The following is a 14211-nucleotide window of genomic DNA, read 5'->3' as shown; positions in this document are numbered from 1 at the left end:
TTACTTACGAATACCGAAAGTAACGATTACTACACAGAGAGGCAAATCGTTACTTTGATTACTTTGATTACTCTGATTACTTCGTACCAATCGTATCAGAGCGAGTAACGACTATTGTATCTACAACCAGTACACTTGATTACTTTCTATAAAAAAATGCCAATCGTATCCCAGCGAGCAACCGACGGGACCGGTATTTTACGAGTGTTATCGAATATCGTTATCGGTTTGAAGCGTTTTAAGGGTGTGACGGAATACCTATACAAAATACTTACCTACTGAGAAATACGATTCTCGATATGATTACCGGTACTCAAATACAAAAGTAATCATAGTAATCAAAGTAACGAATACTGTAAATGATTACTTTATACAAAAGTAACGAATACTCGAAAGTAACTATAATCAACACCACTAGAACTTGCACAGTTCCAATAATAGACTATTGTAGGCAGTGGTTCCCAACCTTTTATGTCTGGCGACCCACCTTCTGATGTTTTTTCATATTCGCGACCCATTCCTCGACCTGTCGTTGTCAGATCGAGTATGGTCAGCTACTGTAAGAGCCACGTCGCGACCCACCTAAAATCCGCCCGCGACTTACTAGTGGTTTGCGACCCACCGGTTGGGAAACGCTAGACTAGGGCATTTAGCACTAAAAATACCGGAATAAATCAATTTTGAAATACAGCACCTAGAGACTTGCAACTTTTTGCATTGGATTCAGGATGATGTGAGGAAAAAAGTCTACTATAGAAAAATTGATCGAAATGCATAATTGCATTTTAAGTGCATAAAATGAATCCAAAACTGCATAAACATGTCAAAATAAGCATATTAAGGGAACTCGGTTGTTTTTGAGGTCGCTGAATATGACTACGCCATCAGAACCGACCTCCGGTGTACCTGGTGCTCACGGTCACTGCTATGGCACGTCATCTAGAATCTAGAGGTTTGAGGGTAATCGGCACTAACTTGACAGTGTAATGCACGTATAAGGTATTGGAAAAAATTACAAGAAATATAATAAAAACCTACGAAACACTAATAATAGAATTCAAGGCTGGTTTCAGACGGGGAGGAACAACTGATCAAATTTTTATGCTTATTATGATCAAATTATTACAAAACAATAGTTATGAACAAAATCTATGCGTACGTAGAATCTGTTTTTCTATTATTGAAAGCCCTTTTGTGTTCTGCTATGCGTTTGTCAAAGGTTCTGCCAGTTTGACCGATGTAAGTTTTTAGACAGTCACCACGTGTCAGTTTATACAGTGCGTCCATAAAGTAACGCATAAATTCATTATTTCGTAAACCGGCGACTTCAAGGAAAAATGCCGAAATAGGTCGATTTTATTTTTAAATTACAATTTTTTGTCATATATATGATACTAGTGACGTCATCCATCTGGGCTTGATGACGTAATCGATGATTTTAAATGAGAATAGGGGTCATGTGATAGTTCATTTGAAAGGGTATTCAATTCTCTATTCACTAATATAAACATTAACATAATTGTTTATACAGGGTGTTCAAAAAAAAATTTTTAATTCACTTAATTGAGACAAAAAAAAGAATGTCTGTAATTTATTTAATTCAAAATACGTTTTACTGTTGTCAGAAAACAGGAAAAACATGTTTATTTGACAAATAAATATTACTTCTCGCTTAAATTCAATCTTCAAGCTGCCACCCACTTGCCTCTTGGCAAGTGGGTGGCGACATTTCGTTTAAGCGAAAATCATTGTTTAATTTTTAAATATAACATTTTTATGTTTTTTAACAGCAGTAAAATATATTTAGAATTAAACAAATTACATACATTTATCTTTTTGTATCAATAAATTTAATTAAAAAATAAAAATTTTTTGGACACCCTGTATAAATAAATATGTTAATGTTTATTCCAGTGAATAGAGAACTAAATACCCTTTCAAATGAGCTATCACATGACCCCTTTTCTCATTTAAAAAAATCATCGATTACGTCATCACAAGAAAAATATTTCTTTTCTTCCACCCGGTATAAGTTCAAAAAAAGTTTGAGTAAACCTTTGCCCAACTGTGTAAATACCAAAGAAAAATCTAAAATACTAAAAAAAGTAGCGGAATCCGTTAATCTGTTCACGAAAAAATCAACTATGAAAATGAGCATAATTTTCTGTATCCCTAACTTTTGACGAGCAGTTTATATAAAATCTTTGCAGTACGATTCTGGTGCACCTAATTTGAAGATAGTTCATTTGATTACCTAGAATGGACTTTAACATAAAATAATTATATCTTTTTTCATATTTTTTATCTGTGTATTTTTTTTAATGTATGAATCTATTTAATTGTTACATTTAATGTTTTTCAGTATTTCAAGCGGCGCTGCATAGATAAAAACCAATGTCTAACCATGCATAAACCCATAGAATTGCAGACTACAAATTATTATCCAGAACCTTATAAAATATATGAAAAATCTTGCATTTTGGAGTGTCCTCCAGACCATACTGAGCACAACAGGACATGTGTACCGTGTGGAGGTAATTTATTAATGATATTTTTGTTTTATATATGTATATATATATATATATGTATATATATATATATATATATATATATATATATATATATATATATATATATATGTTATATCAGTATTTGGGATTAAAAGTGAACCAAGAAGAAATGAAAATAATGAGATTTGATAAAAACTTTGAAAACAAAAATTTTGCGTAGAAGACATTTTTGAAGAAGTCGAAAATTTTAAGTATTTGGGAATATTAATAACAGGCAATGGAGGAAGAGAAACAGAAGTCAAAGAAAGGATAATTACAGCAAATAAGATCTCCCATGGAAATAAAAAATTGCTAAAAAATAAATGACTGAGCACGAAATCGAAAATGAAGGTGTATATATATATATATAAAATAAATAAACGCAAGATTATAGATAATAATATTATAAAAATAATATTCTATAATCTTACTTAACCATTTAAAAATATGTGTTGGATTTTACAAATGTTCAAAATATCTCAATACAAACTGGATTATCGAAAATGTACCAAGAGGCAAAAAAGTTTTTAAAGACATTGTATTTAACTAAAGGTACCACAATAATAATTTAATTGGAACATACACAAATATTTGGGGGGGGGGAGGGGGTTTAAGGAAACAAAACCTCCATACAAGTTTTATGGGGTGCACAAATTAATAATAGTTTTCGATATACTGGAAAACATCGGTTTTCATTTTGGAACTTCAAAGGGCTGTTTTTTATGTGCACATTTGTACTAAGGTAAGTTAGGTTCAATCGAACTATTTTTGGTCCCAGAATATGTGATTTAATTGATGACCTGCCTTTTTGTTACACCCTGTATATTTCATCAACATTATCACACTACCTTACCTTACCTTACCTTAAGCCGTCCTCTTGTACCTTACGGTGTCGAGGTAATTATCACACTAATTCACATATTTTTGCTTCAGGACGTTGTAAGAAATCTTGCCCTGGTTTGGTTGTAGATAGTATAGCAACGTCGAGCCAACTTAGAGGATGTACTCATATTGATGGTTCACTATTCATACAAATAAGAGGAGGAGGTACGTACATTCAATAATTTAAAAGGTTTCTCTAAAAACTAACCATAACAGCTAAAAAACACATTATGTCATTCATACTCTACAAATAGCTTTTAGGTAAGACCTGTAAATATCAAAGGAGTATTTTTCTGTGATCTCGTATACCTTCCACACTACAACTTAAAAGATATTTTGTGTATAACATACATCAATGTTTTCTTCTTCTTCTTAAATCAGACGACACTCGTTAATCTCTGGCACTTCGTCGTAAGGCCTTTGTGCCATACCTTGTTTTTTTTCTTAAACTCTAATAAGTTCTGTGGACTTAACGAAAGCCAACAGTTTTCTTATTGGTAGTCAAAACTTAATTCTTCTTCTTCCTGCTTCCTTAATAGGCTCGCGCCTGTTCCATCTTCTGATGCCTCTTCATCAGATATCCAGGTTGGCACTACATCTCTTCCTTGGCCTTCCTATACTCCTTCGGTCGTTTGGTGATCTATCTCGTGCTATCTTTACCAGTCTTCCTTCTCCCATTCTGCTTATATGGCTATTGGCTATACCATTCTTTTTTTCTTTTCAGTGTCCAGTCATTTATATTCTCTATATTACAGCTTTGCCTGAGGTCTGTGCTGCGTTGTCTATCCCATAATGATTTTCAATAGAATTTAATAGAATAGAAATATGCTTTATTGTCACTGAAAATTATACAAATTTTATGGACAGAGCTTAACATAAAGTCAGAAAAAAAAAATAACAATAACAAATACAATTTTCTGAAATTTAAAAAATCGTCAATATAAAAAAAAATACAAGTTAATAAAGTAAAGAAAATAAAACAAAACCGATATATTGCAAAGATTAATAGAAACTGCAAAGTGAACATACAACAAAGTAAAATACAGACGTAGGAACTAATAAGTTTAAGCTGCTGCATGTGACACCCAAATATAGATAAGTTTGGTTACTTGTACATTTTTGTAATTTCTTAGTTAGTCATTAAGAAAGTCTTCTACTGAATAATATGGTCTTTTAGATAGACGAGCTTTTGTCATTTTACGGAACTTGGGGAAAGATGTCGCAGATTTGAGTTATAAAGGGATATGATAATATAGATTTCTTTACTAACTCCGAGGACGGGATCGGTAGACATCAAAAGTTGAATTTTTGATGGAGTAGTCATGATGAGGCCTTGCTGGAAAGACATGCATGTATTGAATTAAGCAAACAGTTTCTAAAATATATAAAGAATAAATGGTTAAAATTCCGTGATCTTTAAAAAAACTTCTGCAATGTGTTGTTCTTCTGAGGCCAAACAGATACCTTATTGCTCTTTTTTGTAATTTAAAAATAACATCTAATTGGGCAACTCTACTAAAACCCCAAAAAGGAAGACCATATCGAAGATCAGACTCGACCAACTCGCCAAACAGGAGCAATGCAACCAAGTTGTATATAAATATATATATATATATACAGGGTGAGGCAGATAAAGGGCCTATTAGAAATATCTCGAGAACTAAAGCTAACAGAATAATGAAAATTGGTATACAAGGGTTTTGAGGTATAAACTAATTAATGAAAATATTTTGGTCTCTTTGCTACTTCCGGTTATACCGGAAGTTGATTGTAGCTTCGTATTTTTAAATAGGACACCCTATATATTTTTACATTTTTGGATTCTCCTCGATTTTTTCTTTCTTAAAATATAAGTTTTTGTAATATTATACAGGGTAGGTTAAAAGATAATTACGTTTTCTTATTATGTTGTTCTGAAGCTATTTTCTTGTGGCATTTTTACAATTTTAACTATGTATAATGGGAAATAAGCCACAATATTATTATTAACGTTTCGACGCCCAAATTGGGTGCCGTTGTCAAAATACAAAATACTACTAACATCAACAAAAATGTTGTTGCTTAGTAAAAAAATTCTTCTAATAATTTATTTAATTTGACTCATTTATATCGGCAATTCAGATACATATGATACATTTTAAAGTAGAAGACTTTAAAATGGTATTGCCAATATTTATGAGTTGCGTTCCTGGGACGACTTTACTGAAAGATAGTTCATTCGATTACATGAAATCAACCCCAACTCAAGAATATCCGTCACAAAAAAATCATAGCATGTGATCTGTCTTTAAAAAGACAACCACATGCAACGGTGACATTAAAATTCTCGCGTTAGAGATCTCATAGTAAATCACAAGGGAAAACCAGGAAAAAGCTCGTGATACTATCCCGACATCGCATCGTAAGTATTTGGTCTTACATTTAATTTACTCTCAAAATTAATACCAAATTCTGACTTTACTATAATTTTGTTTAAAGTATAAATAATATCAATAATACATGGATATATAAGTAATACTAAAATATAAAATAAGTACTAACTCTACTATTGACTTACTAATTGTGGTATTTTCTTTCTATTGACTTCCTCTTTCAGTATGGGTATCCACATCCTACTGCATTTCACTGAGGAATTTGCGACACAATTGGTTTCGTTTAGCATAATTAGAGCCGCTTCTTTGATTTTTCTCTTTTTAATATCTGTTTCTTTCAGGACTATACTTGAATCTCTCCACTGAACTCTATGTTCATTATCCCATGCGTGTTGACATATTTGAGATCTATCAAATTCTCTATTTTTAATATAAGATTGATGTTCACTTATTCTAACGTTTAATGGCCTTGATGTTTCACCTATATAAAACTGTTCGCATTCACAAGGTATTTTATAAATACAATTCTTTGTCCTTTCTTGTTCATTGTTAGGTTTAGTTTTAGATAGAATAGATCTCAATGTGTTGGTTGTTTTGAATGTTGTTGAAATGTTGAATTTATTTCCTATTGTTTTAAGTTTCTCGGATAGTCCTTTTATGTATGGTATTGATATTTTCCTCGTATTATTTCTTGTGAATGTTGTAGGATCCCGTTCTATGTTGTTCTGTTCCATTCGATCCAATCTTGACAATTCCTTATTTATAAACGATAAAGGATAATCATTTTTTAATAAAACAGATGTTAAGAATTGTTTTTTTTCTAAAAATGAATTTTCGTTAGAACAAGTAATTTTGGCTCTATCATATAAGGATTTCATGATTCCCTTTTTAACGTTGATGTTGTGATTTGATTTGTAATTGAGATATGGGCGTCGAAACGTTAATAAAAATAATTTTTTAATAATATTGTGGCTTATTTCCCATTATAAATAGTTAAAAGTTTTCTTATTAATTTCGTAGCAACATTCACATCCTGTAGGATTGTAGTAGTTTGACATAATAAACTCTATTAATGTTCAAATGGTTTTTAATATAGTCTACTATTGTTAAGAGTTATTAGTATAGTTAAATTTTTCATTTTAGTATACAGGGTTGGCCGAAACTCGGAATGAGTATTTTCTGAGTTTTCTTAAATGGAACACCCTGTATTTTAGTATTGTAATGAAATGTTATTTTATGGTACTTTTTAATTTATTAAGCATTCCCTATACCTAACTGCTTTAATTCGTGAGTTATTGGTGATTCAAGTCAACCATTAATTGCAACACAAAATAGGTGACATTGTATTAGGTTGGCCGTGCAAATATTCAATAACAAATAATTTTTTGGAAATAAATACATATTAATCTAGACTTATACTTAAAATTGTCAATAATGGTTGAACTATCAAAATACCATCGAAGTTAAGATTGTTGGTGCGATTAACAATTAAGCACAAATTAAAGCAGTTAGGTATAGGGAATGCTTAAGAAGTAAAAAAGTACCATGGAATATCATTTTATTACAATACTAAAATATAGGGTGTTCCATTTAAGAAAACTCAGAAAATACTCATTCCGAGTTTCGACCCACCCTGTATACTAAAATTAAAAATTTAGCTACACTAATAATTTTTAACAAAAGTAGAATATATTAAAAATCTTTTGAACATAAATAGAGTTTATTATGTCAAACTACTACAATCCTGCAGTGTGTGAATATTGCTACGAAATTAATAAGAAAACGTAATTATCTTTTAATCTACCCTGTATAATGTTATAAAACCTTATATTTTAAGAAAGAAGAAATCGAGGAAAATCCAAAAATGTAAAAATATAGAGGGTGTCCCATTAAAAAAAACGAAGTTATAAGCAACTTCCGGTATAACCGGAAGTACCAAATCGATACAAATATTTTCATTAAATAGATCAGGCTTCAAAACCCCTTTATTCCAATTTTCATAATTCAGTTGCCTTTAGTTCTCGAGATATTTCTAATAGGCCCTTTATCTGCCTCACCCTATATATATATATATATATATATATATATATATATATATATATATATATATATATATATATATATATACAGGGTGTCCCAGACTAATTTACCCACGCTATATCTCTTAAACGAATAGAGATTTTCGAATAGGACAAAAGGTGATATATTCTACTTGTAATACACTTTAATATGGCGTACAAAATAATCATCCCCTAGTTGCAACCCCCAACTTTAATTTTTTTAATAGCACCCAGTATATTTTTTTATAGTTTTGGATGTGGTATTTTATCGTCTATTCAACACATTTTTTGAAAATAAAATCGGTTCGTAAATAACCTAGAAACTATCAGTTTATTTTTGTTAAATTGTGTATCCCAGACTAATTTATCCAGGCTATATTTCTTAAACGAATAGAGATTTTCGAATGGCACAAAAACTGATCTATTCCATTTGTAATACACTTTCATATGGCGTAGAAAAAATTCATCCCCTAAATATTCATCCCTAACTTACAGGGTGCTATTTAAAAAAAAATAAAGTTAGGGGTTGTAACTAAGGGATGAATATTTAGGGGATATTTTTTTCTACACCATATTAAAGTGTATTACAAATGTAATAGATCAGTTTTTGTCCCATTCGAAAATCTCTATTATAGCCTTGATAAATTAGTCTGGGACACATAATAATTAACAAAACTAAACTGCTATTTTCTTGGTTATTTACGAACCGATTTTATTCTCAAAAAATGTGTTGAATAGACGATAGAAGACCAAATCCAAAACTTTAAAAAAATATATACAGGGTGCTATTAAAAAAATTAAAGTTACGGGTTGTAACTAAGGGATGATTATTTAGGGGATGATTTTTTGTACGCCATATTAAAGTGTATTACAAGTAGAAAATATGTCACCTGTTGTCTCATTCGGAAATCTCTATTCGTTTAAGAGATATAGCGTGGGTAAATTAGTCTGGGACACCCTGTATATACACTAAGCACCAAAATTAACGCACCACCTTAAAAATGGGACATTTTTGATGTCTTGTGTTTCCTAAAACTGTTGTCGGATTTTAGTGATTTTTTTTAATGTTATAACTTTATTCTTAAAGAATATCGATGTAATAATATTGTTGCTAACCAGATAAGTGCCATTGTATACCGGGTGTAACAATGATAGTGTGTTTTTTCCTCAAAGTTTGGAACACCCTGTGGAATATTCTGGCGTATATAAAATATTGAAATTAAAACTCAACTGTAGCCTTAGGCTTTTTTAACATTTTGCTTTTTGGTTCATTTGATTATGTTGGATAATAAAAAAGTTAGGTACTTTAACAACTAGTAACGTTCTTCATCAATACAGGATGTTTTTAAATAAGTGCGACAAACTTCAAGGAGTAATTCTGCATGAAAAAATAATGACCGTTTGCTTTATAAACATATGTCCGCAAATGCTTCGTTTCCGAGATACGGGATGTTGAATTTTTTCTTACAAACTGACGATTTATTTATTGCTCTAAAACCGGTTGCGATATGCAAATGAAATTTTGTAGGTTTTAAGAGGTAGTTATTGCGCATTTTTGGCATACAATTAAGAATTTTATATTCACTATTGGCGTGCATACGGGTAATATGACCGAGTAATATGACCCGTATGCACGCCAATGGTGAATATAAAATTCTTAATTGTATGCCAAACAATGTATTTAGAAACACCCTGTATTGATGAAGAACATGGCTAGTTGTTAAAGTACCTAACTTTTTTATTATCCAATATAAGCTAATAAATCAAAAAGCATAATGTAAAGAGAGCATAAGGCTACAGTTGAGTTTTAATTTCAATATTTTATATACGCCAGAATATTCCACAGGGTGTTCCAAACTTTGAGGAAAAAACACACTATCATTGTTACACCCGGTATACAATGATACTTATCTGTTTAGCAACAATATTATTACATCGATATTCTTTAAGAATAAAGTTATAACATATTAAAAAAATCACTAAAATCGGACAACAGGTTTAGGAAATACAAGACATCACAAATGTCCCATTTTTAAGGTGGTGCGTTAATTTTCGTGCTTAGTGTATATATATATATATATATATATATATACAGGGTGTCCCGAAAAGAATGGTCATAAATTATACCACAGATTCTGGGGTCAAAAATAGGTTGATTGAACCTCACTTACTTATATACAATAGTGCACACAAAAAAAGTTACAAAATGAAAATCGATTTTTTTTCATATGTCGAAAACTCTCAGAGATTTTTTATTGAAAATGCACACGTGGCACATTTATGGCTGCAACATCTTAAAAAAAAATTTAAGTGAAATTTGTGCACCCCATAAAAATTTTATGGGGTTTTGTTCCCTTAAACCCCCCCAAACTTTTGTGTACGTTTCAATTAAATTATTATTGTGGCACCGTTAGTTAAACACAATGTTTTTAAAACTTTTTTGCCTCTTAGTACTTTTTCGATAAGCCAGTGTTTATCGAGATATTTTAAATATTTGTCGAATCCACCACATATTTGCATATGGTTAAGTACAGTTATAAAGACCTGGTAATAGTCTGAAAATTTGTTTATAATTTACATTTCAGGTATATTTTGAAAAAGAAGCTACATCTCGATAAAAGACTAAGAAGCAAAAGTTTTAAAAACACTGTGTTTAACTAATGGTACCACAATAATAGTTTAATTGAAACGTACACAAACATTTGGGGGGTTTAAAGGAACACAACCCCCATAAAATTTTTACGTAAATATATTGAAAAAGAAGCCGCATCTCGATAAAAACTAGCTAATCGAAAAAATACTAAGAGGCAAAAAAGTTTTAAAAACGTTGTGTTTAACTAATGGTACCACAATAATGAATTAATTGGAACGTACACAAAAGTTTGGGGGGGTCTAAGGGAACAAAATCCCCATAAATTTTTTATGGGGTGGACAAATTTCACTATAATTTTGTTTTAAGATGTTCCTGCCATAAGAATGATACATGTTCATTTTCAATAAAAAATCTCTAATAGTTTTCGATATATTGAAAAAAATTGATTTTCATTTTGTAACTTCAAAGGGCTGTAATTTTTTTATGAGCACATTTGTACTAAGGTAAGTTAGGTTCAGTCGAACTATTTTTGACCCAAGAATGTGTGATATAATTTATGACCAATCTTTTCGAGACACCCTGTATATATGCTTTCTGTTGTTTTCCGGGTTTGACTCCGCGTTGAATATTAATTTTAATTTGCAACGTATTAATTTATGTTTATATTTTGTAGCAAATATTACGGAGTTAGAAGCAAACTTAAAAACTATTGAAGAAATTAGTGGCTATTTGAAAGTAGTCAGATCATTTTCACTGCTCTCGCTAAGTTTTCTGAAAAGTCTTAAATTAATAAAGGGAGAAGAACTGGATAACGGGAAATATGTGTTCAGCGTGTTTGATAATCAGAATCTGCAAGATCTGTGGGATTGGAATACGCGTCCTCCTCTGAAGATTAAAAGTGGAAAACTGTTTTTCCACTTCAATCCAAAGTTGTGTTACGAAAAAATTCTCACGTTGCAAGAAAAAGCAGGTTTGGGCAACTTTACGGATTTGGAAGTAGCTAAAAATTCTAACGGCGACAAAACTGCATGTGAGTACCTCTTATTGGTGATTTAGTATTTATTTTCCTATGTACTAATTAATGGTTCCATGATATCTCGTAACGCGACAGTTCGTAACGGAACAAATGGTAACGGACAATTCGTAATGGCGTCAGTTCGTAACGGCAACACTTCGTGACAACGATAGTTCGTAACTATACATATTATATTAACGGTACAATTCATAACCTCAACTTTGAATTTTTTTTAGCAGATTAGTCTTATTGAATCTATACAAAAATGCATTTTGCATACATTCCTATATACCCACTAAAAGTAATAGTACTTTTTTAAGACAACTTCTTTTTAGGTAAATATATTTTACACATATTTTTGCATATATTATGTTCTTGTTAATATGACAACTAAATATATTTTTTTAATTTCTTATCTTGAATGATCGTTTTAAAGTGGTAAAACTATGTAAATGTGAAAAATAATGAAACAAATAAAAACAGTTTAATAATAATGTATTTACTATATTAATTAATAATTTTAACAAAGTGCTATACACAAGAGATCTAAAATTAGAGCTAAGAGTAAGGTTGGCTAGGTGCTACGTTTTCTCGACTCTGTTTTATGGAATGGAAGCTTGGCTCTTGAATGTGGCATCAATGAAAAAACTGGAATCGTTCGAGTTGTGGGTATCTAGAAGAATCCTAAAAATATCATGGACAGAGCACGTTACAAACAAAGAGGTTCTGAGAAAGACGAATAAAGAAATGGAAGTCTTAAATACAATCAACACCAGAAAATTGGAATATCTCGGACATATTACACGTGGAGAGAGATACAACTTGCTCCAACTCATTATGCAGCGAAAGATTCAAGGAAAAAGGAGCATAGGGAAACGCAGAATATCGTGGTTGCGCAACCTGAGAGAATGGTACGGATGTAGATCAAATGAACTTTTCAGAGCAGCCGTCGCCAAACTCCGAATAGCTATGATGATTGTTGACCTCCGTCGCGGAGGTGGCACTTGAAGAAGAATATATTAAGTAATACAATTTACATTACTAGATTATATTTATTTCAAGACATAATTCTAAAAATATATTTCTCCACGAAATATGAAATGTGTCAAAAAGAATTGTCAAATCAAAAAGATTCTGGTTCGTTAATTTGATAAAAGTAATTTCAATAATTGTAACCCTAATAAAAGTTAGCTTCCACGTTAACAAAAATAAACAGAATAATTCAATTTTCTCGTTACGAATTGTACCGTTACGAATATGTATAGTTACCAACAACTGTTACCGTTACGAATTGTCCGTTATCATTTGTGGGGTTACGAACTGTTGCGTTACGAGATGTCTTGTCACGCTAATTAATATTGTTCTTATTTGGCTGATGTAGGTAATATAACGCCGCTGGATGTTAAAGTTACCAATATAGAATCAAATTCGTCTACATTAGAATGGAAAGCTTTTTTTTTGGATGACCCACGCAAGCTTCTGGCTTATATTATTTCATACACAGAAGCCCCATTTAAAAACATTTCCCAATATGATAGCAAAGACGCATGTGGCCAAGACAAGTAAGTATAATAGTCAATCAGCCGTATTCTACAACTTTTAACAAATCGGATAGAAATGATTAATTTGAATCGTAATTACCCGAAGTCGAAATGTTGGATATAATGTATATCACGTCATTTTCGTGTTTGGATTGACTTTCTGTAATTCACATCGTAATCAGTGTAAATCGAAAACGCCAAGTTCTATTTGACGCGCTCAGAAGGTAGTGGCAGTCCCGCACTGAAAGATTTTTTTAACATCCCATTTATTTACAATCTGTAATAATGATTACAATAAGTAAATTGTTTAAAAATTACAAGAGACTTGCAGTGTCCAGTGACAATAACCTATGAAATCATAATTTTAGTAACAAAGTTATTTGTGACTAATAAATAAAACCCTATATCGTCGCCTCAAAGCAATACTAGGATTTGTAAAAAAATGACTTTTGTGATATCCATGTCAAATGATTCGATATAAACCCTTCTGTTGAGTGTAACACTAAGATAAATAATAATAAAAAGTGTAATACTTTTTTCTTCATAATATTACATATCCTTGTGTAGCTTAATTCCTTTTAGCCCAAATTCTATAATGCAACACTAGGACAACATACATATCATACCATTATATTTTGTCGTTTACCCATTTTGGTCATCAATATTAATGCAACACTATATTATCTTACGCACATATCCTACTGTTGCTATGTAGTTATTGCTGAGTTGCGATTATGTCTGTGTTTATATTAGTCTAAGAGCTAGTGAACCCTCCGACTAACGGTCTTCCTGTAAGGCTAGAAATTTGTATAGTGATAATTCATAGCACACCAAGGCTAAAAACCATGACCTGGCAGGCATCAGCCCTGCACATGTATCTACCAGGTGAATCGAATAGTGCAAATTTAGGGGGTAAAATAAACTTTCTCCTGTAAAGTTTAAATTTAAGTATATGTTTGAGTAAGTCATTTAGAAGAAATGTGTACACTGACGTGTGTTCTGAAGAGCATAAGACCTTGCCAGGCGAGGGGAAAGATTAGGGGTTTTTCCTAAAATTATTATTTTTTGCATCGAACAAAGTTTTTTTTAGGTTTTTTGAATCATTCCAAACAGAAAAGGTCTTTAGTGACTTTTCTCTTAGGTTAATAGTTTTTTCCACCTACCTCTACCGAAAGTATACTTTTGCGGACCTGATTGTA

General features: G+C 31.4%; 1 protein-coding gene across 1 annotated transcript in view; it reads left to right on the top strand.

Annotated features, from left to right (window-relative positions):
- Nucleotides 1-14211, top strand: part of LOC114341705 (insulin-like receptor) — a 523292-nt gene that overhangs the window by 451137 nt on the left and 57944 nt on the right. The window contains exons 6-9 of the mRNA XM_050641373.1: nt 2363-2534; nt 3483-3596; nt 11130-11486; nt 12853-13033. Coding sequence (XP_050497330.1) covers nt 2363-2534; nt 3483-3596; nt 11130-11486; nt 12853-13033 — 824 coding nt within the window. The remainder of the gene's footprint in view (nt 1-2362; nt 2535-3482; nt 3597-11129; nt 11487-12852; nt 13034-14211) is intronic.

This window comes from Diabrotica virgifera, chromosome 10, assembly GCF_917563875.1.
Source record: "Diabrotica virgifera virgifera chromosome 10, PGI_DIABVI_V3a".
Lineage (NCBI taxonomy): Eukaryota > Metazoa > Arthropoda > Insecta > Coleoptera > Chrysomelidae > Diabrotica > Diabrotica virgifera.
This window is presented reverse-complemented; position numbering and strand designations above follow the sequence as displayed.